Below are 17,770 nucleotides of genomic sequence, written 5' to 3' on the forward strand. Positions count from 1 at the left end.
AACCGTTTAGATAAGCTTAGGTGAAAATATGTACGGATGCAGAGCATGGAATGAAACATATATCGTCAGCATATGTGTTGAGCCCTGCCTATCATTCCCTCTACCAATCGTACTATCTTGGCCGTTGAGCCCATATCTCTAGGCACAATATGACCCGCATCATGGACGACTGGGATGGCATCCCCGGAACTCAGCTCGACCAGCAATTCCCCTTGCTGCCGAAATGGATCTGTTCTTCCAATTACATGCAGCGTAGGTATCTCTATACGCAGGTTTGTCGTTCGCGGATCATATTGCTGCAGGATGAGAGGGTCGTCACCAGCGCCATCGGGATATCCATTTGGTCGATGGTGCATGGCGACGATACTGCGGAGAGCCAGGCTGGAGTCCATATCAAATGGAAGACTGGCGCCCAGAAAGATAGCGAGATTAAAGAGTGGCATTGCGGTGGGGTTATCTTTCTGATGCTGGAGGATCATAGACGCAGCCAGTGCAGCCCCTTGTGAGAAGCCAATGACTCCTTCGAATGGGCCGTCTTCATCCATGACTTCTCGGATCAGGGTAAACGCCTCGTGCATTTGAGTTGGAGTTGGACATGAGTAATAGCAGAGATAAGGCCCGGAAAGGAAGGACTGGACCTTCGGATCGGGAAGGCAAGGCTCTAGGCCTTCGGCAAAGACAAACTCATGTTCAGGGAAAGAGCTGGTAATGGCGGCAATCTGGATCTCCAGCACCTGGGCATTGGCACCCATGCCATGGAGACAGAGAAACCTCATAACTGAACTTCAGGAGTTACGGTGGCTCAATCGGTCCCTCGAATTATTGGAAGGTGACGTGAATGATGCTTAAGACAATTCAGACGAGGGTTGGGTTATTGGTATTGTTGAGGCAATGTTATTAACGAGGATCATTCCGGACCGGGAAGGATCTGATCCCGGGCGGGCTTTAGCCTAGCGTCCTGGCGGGTGGCGTTGGATGGTGATACATCGCCGTCTGTCCCCACCCGGGCTAAATATACAACAGCCATATTTGCGGTTGAACCCCTGCTGCCACTAGTCCATCTCGGTGACTTTGGGCCCAACCTTTGCGTGTCATGGCTGTGTATTCTACTGCCTGCTCTCGGTCACATTCTGTCCAATAAGCTTCCAAATTTGCGGCCTTCTTTGATCAGGCTGAGACTTGGGTACAAGCGCATCCCCTACTGCCTTCTATCTTCCCCCTTCTATACCCTCATCCCATTCCATCCTTCACCCCGATTTCGCACATCCGCCCGTTAACCATTCTAGCCACCATTTTGTCTCCTCACTAAGCAAATTGAACAACGCTCAGCGGATGCCATGTCGACACCACAATGCTTTCCATACGACCCAGATATTGTCACGCCCTTCGGCTACCGACCGTCTATCGTGGCGGGCGTCATTTTCATGGTCCTGTTTGCAGGCCTCTTTGCCGTCCATGTCTGGCAAGCATTCAAGTATAAGAACCTCTGGCTAGGTCTTGCCTTCTCGCTTGGGGCTTTCGGAGAGTTCACGGGGTGGCTCGCCCGCACAGTAGCTTGGCGCTGTCCATACTCTGTGCGACTGCTGGAGATGCAGCTTGCTGCTCTGATAATGGGTCCGTTAATACCTCAAAATGCTTCTCTACTGATGGGTCACAACTAACCAACTGCCACTACAGCCCCCGCCTTCACGACAGCCGGTATCTATGGTGTTCTCGGTCTATTGATATCCATAGTTGGCCAAGATAGATCCCCTCTCACGCCCAGACAATACCTGATTATTTTCATGACGGTCGATTTTTGGAGTCTTCTTCTTCAGGCTGTCGGTGGTGGTGTTGCTGGTGCTGCTTTCAGCGCACATACCTCTTACTGGCCCGGTACATATACGATGGTAGCAGGAATAATCTGGCAACTTGTCTCAACCTGTGTTTTTACTACATTACTCGAGTACGTGATCTATCGTGCAGTATACCAGATCATGCAAAATCCAGCCCTGCGCAAAATCACTTCTTCCCTAATGATTGCATGCACGTGCATGGTGGCGCGGGGAATCTACCGCAGCATGGAGCTGATGAACGGGTGGGAAGGCTATCTCTTTACGCACGAGATTTACGCAATAATTCTGGATGCCCTGGTCATGTTTATCGCTAGCTTGGCGTTGGCAGTCTGGAATCCTGCTGTGTTGCTCAAGGAGGCTAGGAGGCATCGCAGCACAGAACTTGTGCAGCTTCGTGGGGGCGAAAGCCAAGATGCAAAGAAAGGGCATCATCAGTATCAGCCAGTGCATGAAGACCCTAATTCTGGGTTAATGGGGTAGATCATTTCACTTTCTCTCCGTCTTGGATTTAGCGTTGGCCACCAAGCCTTGCCTTCGAAATTCTATTAGATCTATCAGTAACACCCGAATCTGAGTATGACTACAACGATTATAATCCTCGTTTCTTGACACAAGGCTACGATAGAGGGGTGAAGGAGCCTGCGGGTGGCGAGGCAGTACAACGTCACCAGGTAAGGCACTATACGGATTAGAATATCGGAGACCTTATTTGGAGTACACAGACTATAGACTATAAATTTTGCTGCCAGTACAATACTCTATTCCAACATGACCTCGCTACACAACAAACACGTACACAACAACCCTACATGATATATATATATATATATTGTTGAGACATTCACTCCAGCCACTGAAGTATCAGCTGATTCTTCGTCTTCTCTTCTTCTTGCGTGGTCTTTCACCACCTCTTTTGACTTGAGCCAACCCACCTTCTTGAGATCTAGATAGATCATATATATTAACCTTTTCCCTTGTCATATATTGTAACGGAGAAGTAAACTGTTATCTATACAATATGCAATACATTCTTACCCTCCTAGTAGAGCAGATACTGCATCATCTAATTATTTAACCAGTCTGGGATGGTTAGGGCAGGCTACATCTGTCAAACATGGGAACCTCGCAAGCATTGTGAAATTAGCTCATTTGACACGAAGCGCCATATATACTCCCACCTAAACAATATATTCAAACCCATTATCCCCAACTCAATTCAACAAAGTACAATCATACACAACCCCCAACGGCGCAATATAATCCGTATGATTATACCCCAAATTCAACGACATAATCTGCCCCACACTAACATTATACGCCGTAGCAAAATCCTGCAGCGTGCCATATGTAAACGTAAAGTCCGCCATCGTGCACGCCGAATTATCACAACTCGGGATTTTCACCGTCTGCCCGGTCTCTAGCACATCATATATACCGGGGTTCAAAGCAGCAATGTACCCTGTCTGCGCAGTGAAGCTGAGAATCGAATCCGTTGTGATATTGTACCGCTCGTTGGCAATCTTCTGAATCGTATCCCCGGGTAAGATGGTATACACGTGAGGGCCGCCGTAGATGCAGGTAGCTGTTGCGTCGGTGTTGTTCGTGCTGAAGCAGGAGTAGTCGTCGGGGAAGGTAGCACGGGCGGGAATTCGGAGGGTTTCGTTCTCGTATAGGAAGTTCGGGTCGGAGAGGACGTTCAGACGGGCGAGGTCGCAGGCGCCGACGTCGTACTTGGCGGCTATGGTGTGGATAGTGTCATTGCCTTGCACGGTGTAGGTGATGTTGCTGGCTGCGACGTCCAGGTTGAGTACGGAGCCAGAGCTAGGGAGGACTGGGTGGGTAATGTTAGGATACTTGGGTCATGGCGTTGACGGTATAGGTTTGGTGTGGTTGAGTCTCACCATCGTAGTCTACAGTAGCTGGTAGAGCAATGGCATGTCCAAAGAATGCTGCTGTTAACAGGAACAGCTTGTTAGGATTTGCTAACATGATGACTTGATTGCGTGTGACCGGGGGGTTAGAAGGAGTTGTTTTTAGTCTAGGAGATTGAACAACGTTTTCGACTATTCTTCCCTACCATGCCGACAGGACCTATATATACTATTGGAATTTCTCATCACCCCACAATTTCCCGAACATAGAACCCACCAATCTGAGAGTACGTCATCCAAGCGCACCGGACATACCAAGACAACACCCCCGACATCCGATCTATAAGTTGACAAACAAGTACCGGTCATCGAAACTCGGGGCCCCGGAAAATGGGCTCACCTCTGCATACAGAAAAGTGCCCACATGGGCAGGGTGCACGCTAATGATTATGCGCTGTGGTAGCGCCCCACTCTGTCCAGTCTCTTGGGCAAAATTATCGGATCTAATATCCCCATGGGGACATTGCGGGGGGGTTTCGCTTGCAGAGATTATGTTCAGAATACACTAGTCACTACGGTGCATAGCTACTGATGTTGCGGGTATCTCTGCTGAGCCACAAACAAGCCAGTGTCGTATTTTTGAACCGGTTCAGTCTCCTGGAGTGTACGACACTTGCCGGGATGGTATACCTTGGTGTCATTTACTGCTCGAGATTATAGCCCGGATAAAGATTGTGCCACAGATAAATCTGTAGGCACGTAGCTAACGTGCCGAAGAAATCCGATGGTGCACTGGCGTATTGAGGTTTGATCCTACTACTCACTATGACTTGAAGACACTGTGTTTTTTGATGACATACCAAGTACTTACGCTACTGGATGAGTTCACATTGGACAAAGGAAAACATTCAAATGAAGGAATCTGACTTGATTTACAGAAAAGAAGAGAAAGCTTGCCAGATCAAATTCAGAAATTATAAGGACACAGTAAAATCATCTTTCCAGCCAAAAGCAGGCGTACGTATGGCCTCAATAATACACGATCAATATGCATACAGGTCCCAGTCAAGCTGGAGTTGGCATAGCTGGTCAACGTGCGGGATTAAAGAACCAGAAGGATCAGAATGCAGGAGAAGGAAGGACATTCAGACACAATTTTCTCATAAGCGTTCTAATACACCGGCATCTTGAAAGCATTCAAGTCATAGACCCAAGTCTTCATGCCCTCCGGATCATTCACGCACTCCATGATGGTGCCATTGTTTTGCCACAAAGGTCGAAGAGGCCATGCGCAGAGCTTCTGCTCTTCGCCTTCATGTTCACCCTGCAGCACCGTTGCGTTGAGCATTTCAGGGAAGACTCCATCCTCAACCCATCGGATCATAGTCTCCAGCGTCTTCTGTGGCCAAGGTCCATTGGGCTGGGAGTCATCCGGGCCACAGTGTGCCGCACCGGGAACAAGGAAAAGGCGATACCAATCTCCCAAAGCGGCGTAGCTTGCGTTCGTTGACATGTCAGGGTACATAATACGACGAACAGACTCATAGTAATGCACAGACGATGCAGTGGGAACAGTGTAATCAGATTCACCATGGTAGTGAAGCACCTTACCGCCCGCTTCGGAGTAGGGGGACAGATCGGGGTAAGTTGCCTGAAGAGTGTCGTCGTATTTCTGCCAGCCGATGCGGACCCATTCCTTCAGGTTGTCATAAGTGACGTTCTTGAGCGTAGGCATCTCAGTGGCATTGAGGAGATTAATGTATTTCTCCACCCATTCACTGTTTGATTCAGTAATATCGAGGGTCCAAGAGCCGGTATCGTAGTCGTAGTGGGTCTCCGCGTCGGAGAAAGCCGCACTTGGCTGGTAGGAGAAGTAGACTTGCTTCCCCTTCGTATCGTGCATTCCCCGCATGATTTCTTTTGCGACTTCCACACCTTGGGCAGAAACAGTGCCGTTCTGAGCGGGGAGCGCATAGGTCTCCGATCGCTTTCTTCTCTTGTAGGTCGTCAGAGAGGAAGCTCCACAACTGTACGGTTCGCCGATCGTGCTGTTAGCGTCGAAGTGAAGCTTGCAGAGGTCCGTTCGCGAAACAACACCATCCTCCTTGCCGTCAAGGGCATCACAAGCCTTGATTGTTTCGTTCACAATCTTCTCAAGCTCACAGGGAGGGGGATAGTAGCCCAAAGTTTGCTCGACAACGGGTGACCAAAGGTGCTGCATTTGTTGGAAAGTGAACCGGAAGCCAGGGGCACCTGTCACGGCCCCGTCGAAGTCCTCTGCAAATCGTTGGATCTGACTGAAGCCATCACGGCCACCCTCAGAGCAACCTTGGTAATAAGAGTAGATGGAGGAGGTATTGAAGAACTTCTTGGTAAGCTCCTTCCCGATGACGGTCAGCTCATGGATAGCCTGGTAACCGAACATGTAGACCGTTTCGTAATTGAGGGTGCCATTAGCTAGAAGCCACACATCGTCCGAGCCATTCTCAAATCCACCAAATCCACCGTCAGTTGTGCCCGCCACAGCACCGTACATGACACCCCCGGGCAAGGAAGTGCTTCCCAATGTGATGTCATATCCACTGCCACCCGTCGACAGGTAACGGTTGGCAAACTTCGACGGAGCGGGCATCCAGTAGCTAACCACCACCCGGTCATCCCGGCCCAAGTGGGAGTAGGCAAAGGTCACATTGCAGTAGTCGAACGTGGCGCCCGGCCAATAGACTTGGTCTGTGCTCGACACGTTGTAGGCTGCTACTGCACTCACAGAAGACCTGTCAATTGAGACGCCAGGATATACGCTGTCGTCCGGCAATGAGATTCTAGCGAAGGAAACTGTACACACATCTTGCAATGTGATGGCTTGGACCGTTCCCGTCAGGGCAAGGGCCGCCGCCCAGAGATAGTGAGATCTCATCACGCACTTGAAGAACAATACTCAAAAGGGAAAACTGAAAGAATAAGGAGAAATTGAAACTGAACGTTGCAACCTCTGTAGGTCTGTCAGCCCATCATCAATACCCTCTAAATACTAGACTATATATTAGACTGTTACAAAAGACAATTATTCCATCCACTACTTCCCGTGTCATGATGCGTCCCGGATGTCGCAAAGTCCCGACGGTCTTGTATACTAGGTTAACTCCACCCCCGTCCCCACAGGCCCGAATGAATTGAGGGTTCTGATGGTGAACGACCTTGTATGTGATAATCTAAACTCGTAGCCGGACGTCTTGGCATGCATACCAGTAACTCCGAGGTCGTAGTATTTGTAGAGTGGGACTCGCAAGGTCACCCCATCTTCGGTTACGTTAAAGGGAACGAATCATCGTCTGGATTTAGCGAAATTAAGCTCGGCCCATTGATAAAGTCCGTATATTGGATGGCAGTTTTGATGCCCGCTTAATGCCGACAGGGACCAGTGGGACGTTCCACATTTTCGCAAAGTGGCTCCTTTCCAGGTTAAGCCTATCATACGAAGGGAAGTGATCGACGTCGAAGCGGGTCTGCTTGATAAGATCAAGACCGAGATGATCGATCTTGAATCTGATTCGGCATCAAACCAGGTACTATACTGAATCATTTAACTCACATGCGAGGGCTCAGTCTCAGGGTTTTCCTGAACGAGCCTCAATAGCTCCGAGCGCGTCGCAACCGGTGTCTACATAGTACGTATCCTCCGCATCTCCCGTCTACGTAATCTTGCCGGGTCCACCGAAGAAGGTACTCCGCAACTCTGCAGACATCGTTTCGGACTAAGTATACTCGACGCTCGAACCCAGTATTACACTCCTGACTCTCTTCGCAGAAATATCTCGTCTCGGGGTTAGCTGATTTCAACACTGTCTAGGTCCACTTCGTCCTTGATTTAGACATCTTCGTAAATACCGGAGGCTGTGAGGACGACGTATGGCGGTAAAAATGGCGCATGCATGCTGTTGGTAGCGTGTGTGCCGATCACCGGTACAATTATCGGGAACGGGAAATGGAGCAGGTTCTGAATATTCCATCGTTCGTCTAGAACGAGATAGGGGGTAGACAGGACGATCCTTTATTTTAATCCGCTGTCATGAGCCGTTGAACTCTGTCAATTCACATCCCATTCGCTATTTTCCATTCCGATCAGTCACTTGCATCTATTTCATATTCTGTCCTTCAAATCAATGCATTTGCATACCATCCTGGCAGCGGGCTGGCTCGCAGCCAGCACCGCCTATGCCGGGCTTTCCTCTCCTTCTACGCAAGCATGTGCAGGCAACACGCCGCAAACCCGTGATCAGTGGTGCGATTTTGACATTCACACCGACTACTATACCGAAGCTCCGGACACCGGAGTAGTTCGTGAATATTGGTTGGAGCTGGGAAACACCACCGCCGCTCCAGACGGCGTCCCTCGCGACGTCCTGACCATCAACGGAACCTCACCAGGACCTACTATTTACGCCAATTGGGGTGACTGGGTCCGAGTTCATGTCTACAATGGTCTGGAAAACAACGGAACCAGCATCCATTGGCACGGTGTCCGCCAAAACCACACCAACCCTCAAGACGGCACAAACTCCATTACCCAATGTCCCACGCCCCCTGGAGGATCCATCACTTATGAATGGCGCGCCACGCAGTACGGCACAACCTACTACCACTCTTACTTTGCTCTGCAAGCATGGGATGGCATCTACGGTGCTATTGTGATCAACGGACCTGCCAGTTCGAACTACGATGTCGACGCTGGCGTGCTTTGGCTCATGGACTGGTCACACCGCACGGCCGACCAGATGTATTCCACTGCAGAAACGGATGGCGAGCCCGAGATGACCACTGCTCTGATCAATGGAACGAACATTTGGGTTAAGGAGAACAACGAAACTGTTGGCGAGCGCTTCCTCATGAATGTGACTGCTGGCCAGTCTTACCGTCTTCGACTTGTTAATGGTGGAATGAGCAATTTGTTCCGATTCATGATCGATGATCACACTTTGACCGTTATCGCGGCGGATTTCGTCCCCATCGAGCCTTACAATACGACGTCTCTTAACATCGGAGTTGGTAAGTCATTCCGCTGCATAGCAATCGAAGAGACACTTACCAAGACCCTTAGGACAACGGTACGATGTAATTGTCACAGCAAACCAAGCCCACGCCGGGTCTGACTTCTGGATGCGCGCCATACCCCAGGAGGCCTGCGCCGAGATTGAAAACACCGACATTAAAGGAATTTTCCACTACGAAAAGCCTGACACTGTTGTAACGACGCCCACAACAACAGCATACAACTACACCGACAGCTGCTACGACGAGCCGTTGAGCAGCATGGTGCCGGTGGTTGCCATTGACGCGTCTGGCGTCGGCTTTAGAAGCCACAACGAGGCGAACGTCATCATGAACAGTGCAGGCTTGTACAAGTGGTACATGGGCCCGACCACGTTCAAGGCAGAATGGGACAACCCGACCCTGCTCCAGATCGCTAACGGCAACACTTCCTGGACTAACACATCCCACGTTGTTGAGGTCGAAGGCAACGGCAAGTGGGTGATTGTCGATATTGAAATGACCATCAATGTTCCTCATCCTATTCATCTTCACGTATGTTCTTCTAATCCTCGAGACTGCTCGCTTTACTCCCATTGCTAATATAAATTTCAAAAGGGCCACGACTTCTTCATCCTCGCCCAGGGCGATGGAAGCTACACGTCGAACACAACTCTGAACACCTACAACCCACCCCGTCGTGATACGGCCATGCTCCCCGCCCTCGGCTATCTGGTCATTGCATTCAAAACTGATAACCCTGGCGCGTGGTTGCTGCATTGCCATATTGGCTGGCACCAGTCGGAGGGCTTTGCCATGCAATTTGTGGAAAGCATGTCCCAGCTCGAGCCTATGATTGATACTTTCGCACTCGAGAAGAACTGTGCTGCCTGGGATGGATATGCTGCTGCTAACAGCATTGAGGAGGATGATTCTGGTATTTAATCGGGATGAGTTGTCCGGGTGGAGTCAAGATTTTCCTTTCTTCACAGCGCTTTTTGAATATGTACAAGAGTTTGTTACTGGGCGGCTTATCTTAGTGTCTAGACAATCTATATCTGATCCTCCCCTCACAGTCAAGTACATGATCCTTCCCACAGGAGGTAATAATCCATGTCAGTCGCTTCTATATTACCTTGCTTCTACACTGGAGAACATTAAAGGTAAACCAGGTTTCGAATACTCCATGGTAAACAGATCCTTTCTCTCGGGCGGACGGAAATAAGGCGGGAGCTTGATGTCAAAGTTTCGGAATAGGTATGCCATGACAATTGTGACCTCGGCGTATGCGACACTACACATCAGACGTTAGTGATATCGCATAAGGTAGTAGTTGGGAGCGAACGGGAGAACATACTTTTGACCAAGGCACATTCGAACACCCTTGGAGAATGTACAAAGATATTGCTCCAGGGACTTCGCTTCCGGCTGAAGCCAACGGTCGGGATTGAAGGCGCGGGCGTCGGGACCCCAAACCTCTTCGCTGGTATGCATTGTGTATGTTGACATGGAGACAACAGTCTCAAAATATTCAGTAAGATAATGTGCATTTAATCATTTGGTACCAGACTTACACCGGGCGGGATGACCTGTCCTTCAACAACGAATGGCTCGTCGAGGTTATTAGGTACGACTCTCGGCAGGCGTCCAGGCACCGGCATGGCGATTCTGAGAGATTCCTTAACACATGCAGTCTAAGGGGTGGTCAGCGAGGCGATTAGTTCTTGTTTGTTCGGGGTGTCTATACATACCAAGTAAGGAATCTTTTCTAGTTCCTGAAGTTGAGCCGCCGAAGGATCATCCACGCTGATGTTCGCTGCTCGAAGAGCATCTGCTAACTTGGAATAAATAGTTGGGTTCGAGAGTATATGCATAAATCCAGCAGTGAGAGTTGATGCTGTAGTGTCAGCTCCTGCAATCAGGATGTCAAGTGCCTCGGTGACCTTGTAATCGTGTGGCAGGGAAAATAGGTTTTCAAACACAACAGGATGAGTTGTCGTATTTCCGTGCACCTCATAATGTTCTAGACAGCTTTCGGCAAACTAAGTAAACAACCCATGACATTAGCATAAAATGGTTGACTGGCGGAAATATACTAGCTCAGGACCTACCTTTAACATTTTGAGAACATTGACGATATTGGGATCCACCAGTCCAATGAAACTCATGGGGACAACCCCCAAGGCTTTCCGAGCGATAGGCCATTCCTGCATCTTCCATATGCTTCGCGCAACGGCGTCGAAGGCGACTAGGAACCAAGATTCAAAAGTAGTTTCGCTCTCTTCTAGCATGTTTGCTGATTTCGCAAAGGCGAACTCCATAATGACCTCAGTTGTAAGGCATCTGCCGAATCCGATGTGTCAGCCGTGCCCATGTCCTCGGTTATATGGGACAAGTATGCCCTTGTAGAATTCCGATCAGAGAAGCTACATCGTGACACTTACCTGAAAGCATCATACACATTAACAGTGTGACTGTTCTCAAGTCGCCGGATCTTGTTCATCAGAATCTCTGCCTTCTCATGGATGATGGGTTCGAGTTTGAAGACACCCGCCCGGGAGAAGAAGGGATTTAGTAGCCGTCGGCGCTCTTTATGCATTCCCGCGTCGATCTCGGTGAAGACTGTATGGGGTGTGTTGAAAGCTTCATAGAACTCTGCATGCTTCGGGAACGGTTTGCTTTGACTATATATGACCTTGTACATGTGAACATCGGTAATATGTAGCTCGTTGGGACCAATGCGTAGCGCTTGCGTTTCTATCCGAGATTTAGAGAGATTCCGACTTAGCACTTCCTAACTCCCAAAGTTCATGCAATATCATGAAAGGCAGCGAAGATTAGGTGCAACTCACGATACTTCTTATGAAGCTTTTCGAGGTCCTCCTCGGGAAAGCCACGGTCGGTCACTTTGTAGATCCAATGCCGCGATGAAGCAGCCTCGGGAGGACCACGAAAGCGAGACAACGGATGCCAGTTGCGATAATATAAGCGCTTGATGAAGGCGACAGTGATTAGGGTGGCTACGGTGGCTGTACAAATGATACCGAGCCCTTTGGATGCGGGTGCTTCTGCCACCTGCTCCATTAAGTGTTTGTACATACTGGCCATATCGGTCCACGTCAGTTGAACCGCCTGAGGAATCGTGGCTTCCTCGTAGGTTCTATTTTTCGATGGTGCAAGACCAGGGCTCACCACGAATTTATATAGACCGCATATTGTGTGATAGATCTTACAATTAGTGAAACGGTGAATTGTCTTTGCATTACTCAGCGGGAATAACCCAAGATGCAGACTCCGCTCGGCTTGTTGTTCTGGTATTTTGTCCGCAGCCCTAGTCGCAACGGTGGAGCTGCGGATAAAGTAAAGACCCTGTATACCAACCAATCAGGCCACAGTAATTATTACACCTCAATTGTAGACAGCTGGAATCAGTTACTAGATTAACGACAGATGCAATAAAGGCGTCGAACCTCGGGGTTTGTTCAGAACAGTGACCCGGCCTAAACACCTGTATCCGCTTACTGACTGTTCCCTGTAACTAAATGGTTGCCATTAACAATGCCGCAACCAATTACCAGGGTTCCCGTCCGCGCCGAACTCAGGCTATTCTGTGCCTGGCAGAGAGCCGTCTGGTGAGTACTAACCCAACTAGTACTGGGGGCCTATGGCACTAGACCCGTTGGATGCAAAATCCAGTTTATTCTACTATGAAGACCCACAGACACGTTTGACCCTTCAGCACGATTTTATATGTCATGCAACTGCATATACTAGGCAGGCTCCACTAATGTGATGGAGTGTTTGTCTGCATAACTCAAGGCGTGACGGAGATTGGTCCTCATATAACACAGAAGTTCAGACACAAATCCCTTATCCGAGCCGTTTCTCTTAGTCTGTAGGTTTGGGCCGCATCCACTCATGCCACGGTAAAGAGAGTTCCTTCAGATAGTACCTGCAGTAGATTTGCTAGCTCGTACTTGATTTTCGCACCGCCAGATGGGGCGTGATGAGCCGGGTGAATTTAAGAAAACGGAAAGTGATGAGACGATCAGAAGTTCTTCAGGCCCGACCCCGCCTGACGCTAAAAAAAAAGCAGGATTACAGATCGATCGACCCACCATATAGTATACTTCTAGCAGCCAAAGCCGAAGAGTAACTACTTGGTGCTGGGAGATGATTGACCTTTCATAACCCAGTGTGTGCGCACGCACAGACAAGCGAGATGACCGGTTCATTCCGCGGAAATCTTGTTCGCACATGTTGAATAGCTTACTCAGTAGGGCTAAGTTACAATCCCCCCCACCCAAAATGCTCTTTCACGACAGTTGAGCTCCTCATTGATAGGTATGGAGGCGCGCTGACATCAGTGACTGGCCGGCATATCATTTGGTTTATTTCCTTATAATGAACCAAAAGACTTGAATTTCGCTCGAATGTCCAGCAGCAGATTTAAAAAAATAATGGTTACATGTCTATCCAACCGTTAGGGAGCTAAATAGTCTTGGCTCCTGCCATCCCGATATTATGGGCTGGCAACTTCGGGCGGTTACAGTACTACGTAAGTCATTGATTCTCACCACTATCCTCGTGGTTAGTTATGATATTCATATTCTATCTGTCCTTCTTGTATGAACACCTGCCTAACCTTAAGAAAGTGTCCGGTCTTCACACCTGAAACATAAACCTGACACGATGGCATCATACTCCTTAGGGAAAAAAGGAGATGTACGATTCACTGACATATATCTGCTAACCGGTGCGCATATTTGCGAGACATCAAAAGCCAAAACACAGTCAATAGTGCACAATAGGCGGGATAGAAAAGAACTTAGAACTTGGAGGAGTTATACTTCTTGTTCGGACTTTCCAAGCTTGAGTAGGCATGTATATCGGTAACGGGCTTTCTTGGCACACATTTAGTGCGGCCTCTTGGGGATGTCGCGCTGCTGGTCTCCGATGGTCTTGAAAGAAGGAAAAATCGAAGATCCTTTGGGAATAAGTTCGGGGAATATACAACTCTGACTAACTGCTGTCGCTCACTGGATGGCCTCAGGAGCCTGTTCAACCATAAGATGACGAATTGGGTTTACACCCAAAGCAAATCCCACTATTTCTAATGGCATGAGTACAAACGACATTGGCAAACCTTCAACAATAGACGACGTCCTAACTTCATATCCTACTGATGGTTGCCGCTGTTTATCGGCAACTCTCTATTTTCCCATCCATCTACTTTGTGCTTATCTTGCGCTGAAACTCGATCTCCTCGCTGCGATAATTGACCCTTAGGTAGTTCTTTGCGACCATTCTATAACCTACTAATGAGGGCCTTGATATACATCTACAAAAAGAACCTACCGACGTAAAAATAAGACGATATTCATCATACCCTCTTCGCACTTGTGGAGGTTCTTGTACCCGATGACGTGTGTCACGGGGCGTTCTAGGCCCAAAATGTACCGCGTTTATGCCATCCTCTCCGTTACAAATGTAGAAAATATGATTGTGACCTAGGACACGCGGCTCGTATTTCGAGCACGATGGGAGAATCGCATTCAACACGTTGTGAGTGCTCCGCTGGTACTAAGGGTTGGCAGTAAGGAAGTTCTGCAGCTAACAAACAACTATACACTACTACCAAAAGCCACTTGCACCAGTTGTGGATGCTGCCTTGAAGATACCGATCCGAACTTTCCTAAATTTCGCAGCACTGCGTGGCCTACTCTGGTTAGAAGACCAACCCCCCCCCCCCCCCCCAACACACACAATGTGAGGAAGCACTGAACTCTCATATCAACCTTACCCTGACAGAGTGAAGTGGGCGAGATTATTGATTCCATGCTGTATGAATCGAAGGGCCGTCACGATATGGCCGAATGCAACACGAGTCAGTTGGTGTTGATATTCTGATCCACATCAAGTGAGAACAACTAACAGACACACTTATATGACCACGTCTTACGGGCCTGTGTTGCCAGCTCGTCAATATGATACATAAGTTCATCACCTGTGTTGGCAACTGCATGTGCCTAGCGGAATATGCGGTGGATGCAGATATTTCTGTGGTATGCAGAATCGGAGGTAATCCACACCATCGTTGCTCATAACCGACTTATGAGCGCTTGCGAAGCATAAATGATTTCACAAAAAGCGGGGTCACTCCTCAGATCGAGGTTATGTTGCACACTTTGGCCAGAGCTCGGTAACTAACGCGTGGTGGCTGGCTAGCAATAGACCCACTACTACCAGTTACTTCTCTATCATGTTGAGCTCAATGGCTACAACGTGCAGGGCATGTTATCTTGTGCTTGCTTTTTGCTCCTCCATTCAGGGACATGTGGTGTGCCAGGAAGCGGGTGAAGGCACGTGTCTGGGTCCGAGCTTGACAGCTGTCTCCACCCCAATAAGGAGTCGTGTCTCTCGAAGCAGCCATTCAGAAATGATCCAGTAACGATTCGTCCATTACAGAGCTTACTGCTCCTCCTAGATTTGTCAGGGCGATCATTCTGTTAGCTCCTAGGGGGTCTATCCTTGTTTCGTGTATACGTGTGCATTTAGGCTGCCCCGTTTAATTGAAAATTCTAGGGCTCTGCTAGATAGCCTGAGTGTCGAACTTCCGGTATCCGTTGCGGGCATCGAGGCATCCGGCCACCGAGTTGCATATCGCCCTCGTCTGGAATTATCATTGCCCCTCTGACATTATTAACTGGCGTCTCCTATTGGGCTGAGACGCGGGACGCGGACGGACCGTAGCACAGCGTGCAGATCGCCTCTCCACTCTATCTGCAGCTCAACGTCCAATCGATGCCATCAGCTGCAAGTCTGCCGTTTTATTCTCAACAGCCTCTTCACAGCCATCTCAATATTGGTTTGGGGTTTAACGGAAAGTGAGGAGAACAATGGAGTACTTTAGTCAACCAGAGGACTAGAAGGTGGACGAGTTTGAAATAACAGAAGAAATTTTGAATGCTGGGGCTAATAGGAGGAGCCGGCGCATATGCCGCATCATCGCGGCATTATCAACTAGCATCGTCCGCCCCATCGCCTAGATTTAGTGGCAACGTATGTCCGACACTTACCCCGCTTCTATCTCCATGCTGTTGCCCACACCTCCTGCTCAATACGGCGTCGTAACGCCAGTATGTTAACGATTGCAGCTCAGGTGCGACCGACCAGAAGACTTATAATCGGCTCTCACCCCGGCCCTCCAGCGTGCATGACAACCAAATCAAAGCCTTGCATTGAAGACATCATGCCTACTGTTCTGGCTCTCTTTGGGATATCGTACCTCGCGTACACCATTTGTGCTGCCATCTGGAACATCTACTTACATCCGCTCCGTCGGATCCCCGGACCAAAGCTATGGCTGGCTTTTCCCATCTTGCGCTACATCTCAAACATGAGAGGAGTACTAGATAGGGACATGCGAGCACTCCACAAGAGGTACGGTGGGGTCGTCCGCTTCACCCCAAATGAGGTTTCCTTCATCACCACCCCGGCATGGAAAGACATTTACGGCCATGGACATCGACAGTTGCCCAAGGTATCAGGGTCAGCGAGCAATCCCAAGGACATTATTAGTGCAAATGACTCCGATCATACTCGATTTCGCAAGGCGATATCCCATGCTTTCTCTGCTAAGGGCCTTCAAGCCCAAGAACCGTTCATCATGGAGTACGTCGACAAGCTTATCAATAAGTTGCACAGCATGGCTGAGTCACAAGTAGCCGTGGATATGGCGAAGTGGTATAACCTTACAACATTCGACCTGATTGGAGACCTCGCGTTTGGACAATCATTTGGTGGACTGGACTCAACAGAGTACCACTACTGGGTATCGACTATCTTTGAGTTTATTAAGGCCATAGCATTCGCTAAGTTCAAAGATGATTATCCGATGGTGTTCAACGCTCTGAAGCGCTTCCTACCAAAACACCTCCTGGAGGCGAAAAGAAGACAGGATGAATATAGCTGGAATACAGTACAGACACGGTTGCACGATCAGACGGACCGTGGCCAAGCGGACTTCATGCAGTCCATGCTTCGTCACCGCGGCGACAAGGACGGGCTGACTGATGAGGAACTCGCAGCCAATGCAAGCATCCTTGTCATTGCTGGCAGTGAGACCACAGCAACACTTTTGTCGGGACTGACATACTGGTTGCTACAACACCCTAAGGAAATGGAGAAAGTCAAGTTCGAAGTGCGATCTGTCATGAAGACTGAGGAAGATATCACCGTCAACAATGCTACAGCTAAGCTTCCGTACATGTTGGCATGTATCGATGAGGCGTTTCGCATGTACCCGCCTGTTGCGGGCCATTTGCAGCGATACATACCAGACCAGCCTACTGAAATTTCGGGATATCTCCTCCCCAAAAAGGCAAGTCCCACTTAGAATAGTGAAATAACCAATGCTAATGCCTTTCAGACCAGAGTATCTGTTCATCAGTCTGCTGCATACCGGTCGCCCCTTAATTTCTATAAATCCGAAGAGTTTATTCCCGAACGGTGGTTGCCTGAATCGAAGAATGATACATCGTCGCCGTTCTACCATGATAATCGGGAAATTTTGCAACCATTCTCAATTGGTCCCCGGAATTGTATAGGTCGGAACTTGGCTTATGCAGAAATGCGTGTCATTTTTGCCAGAGTACTATGGAACTTTGACATCGAACTGTGTGAGGAGAGTCGGGTGTGGCATAATCAGAAGTCATACACCCTGTGGGCGAAACCTCCACTTATGTGCAGGCTCAAAGCTAGGATCCATTGATGTTCTCAATCGAGTGTGCCTGTGGTGTTCAACAGGTCTTTCGCTCATGACGATCAATTGCTTGATAGGGTGGTATGTAGCAAAATATTATTTGATCTCAATTCGATATTTCAATGCGCCTTAATTTACCTAACGACTTGGAGTTGGCCACCAGAATTGGTTTTTATGAGCCCGCCCGTTCTTTTCCCTGAAGCTCAACTGGACTCCTGCATGGAGCATCAACACAACGGCTTGTATGGATTGGATCCATCTTTGAACTCTTT

General features: G+C 48.9%; 7 protein-coding genes across 7 annotated transcripts; 3 read left to right on the top strand and 4 right to left on the bottom strand.

The window, feature by feature from the left end:
* Nucleotides 1–65: 65 nt before the first annotated feature.
* On the bottom strand, nucleotides 66–877 carry BO88DRAFT_391400 (uncharacterized protein; the record flags this gene model as incomplete). The annotated part of the gene is made up of 1 exon (XM_025705002.1): nucleotides 66–877. The coding sequence occupies exon 1, from the start codon at nucleotides 774–776 to the stop codon at nucleotides 66–68; it is 711 nt and encodes a 236-aa protein (XP_025561487.1). The 5' UTR covers nucleotides 777–877.
* A 547-nt stretch (nucleotides 878–1,424) lies between these two features.
* Nucleotides 1,425–2,315, top strand: BO88DRAFT_343473 (RTA1 domain-containing protein; the record flags this gene model as incomplete). The annotated part of the gene is made up of 2 exons (XM_025703187.1): nucleotides 1,425–1,614; nucleotides 1,678–2,315. The coding sequence occupies 2 exons, from the start codon at nucleotides 1,425–1,427 to the stop codon at nucleotides 2,313–2,315; spliced, it is 828 nt and encodes a 275-aa protein (XP_025561488.1).
* A 731-nt stretch (nucleotides 2,316–3,046) lies between these two features.
* BO88DRAFT_455168 (uncharacterized protein) lies at nucleotides 3,047–3,824 on the bottom strand (the record flags this gene model as incomplete). Its single annotated transcript, XM_025710853.1, has 2 exons — nucleotides 3,047–3,666; nucleotides 3,737–3,824. 2 exons carry the CDS (start codon nucleotides 3,822–3,824, stop codon nucleotides 3,047–3,049), a joined length of 708 nt encoding a protein of 235 aa, XP_025561489.1.
* A 1,053-nt stretch (nucleotides 3,825–4,877) lies between these two features.
* On the bottom strand, nucleotides 4,878–6,623 carry BO88DRAFT_416648 (tannase; the record flags this gene model as incomplete). Its single annotated transcript, XM_025708264.1, has 1 exon — nucleotides 4,878–6,623. The coding sequence occupies one exon, from the start codon at nucleotides 6,621–6,623 to the stop codon at nucleotides 4,878–4,880; it is 1,746 nt and encodes a 581-aa protein (XP_025561490.1).
* A 1,246-nt stretch (nucleotides 6,624–7,869) lies between these two features.
* Nucleotides 7,870–9,679, top strand: BO88DRAFT_465565 (multicopper oxidase; the record flags this gene model as incomplete). The annotated part of the gene is made up of 3 exons (XM_025711419.1): nucleotides 7,870–8,752; nucleotides 8,805–9,289; nucleotides 9,353–9,679. The coding sequence occupies 3 exons, from the start codon at nucleotides 7,870–7,872 to the stop codon at nucleotides 9,677–9,679; spliced, it is 1,695 nt and encodes a 564-aa protein (XP_025561491.1).
* Nucleotides 9,680–9,865: 186 nt separating this feature from the next.
* On the bottom strand, nucleotides 9,866–11,842 carry BO88DRAFT_426916 (cytochrome P450; the record flags this gene model as incomplete). The annotated part of the gene is made up of 7 exons (XM_025708946.1): nucleotides 9,866–10,028; nucleotides 10,092–10,255; nucleotides 10,309–10,428; nucleotides 10,486–10,776; nucleotides 10,846–11,077; nucleotides 11,179–11,491; nucleotides 11,587–11,842. The coding sequence occupies 7 exons, from the start codon at nucleotides 11,840–11,842 to the stop codon at nucleotides 9,866–9,868; spliced, it is 1,539 nt and encodes a 512-aa protein (XP_025561492.1).
* Nucleotides 11,843–15,986: 4,144 nt separating this feature from the next.
* Nucleotides 15,987–17,507, top strand: BO88DRAFT_426917 (cytochrome P450; the record flags this gene model as incomplete). Its single annotated transcript, XM_025708947.1, has 2 exons — nucleotides 15,987–17,121; nucleotides 17,173–17,507. The coding sequence occupies 2 exons, from the start codon at nucleotides 15,987–15,989 to the stop codon at nucleotides 17,505–17,507; spliced, it is 1,470 nt and encodes a 489-aa protein (XP_025561493.1).
* Nucleotides 17,508–17,770: the final 263 nt, after the last annotated feature.

Source organism: Aspergillus vadensis (assembly GCF_003184925.1).
Source record: "Aspergillus vadensis CBS 113365 unplaced genomic scaffold BO88scaffold_16, whole genome shotgun sequence".
Lineage (NCBI taxonomy): Eukaryota > Fungi > Ascomycota > Eurotiomycetes > Eurotiales > Aspergillaceae > Aspergillus > Aspergillus vadensis.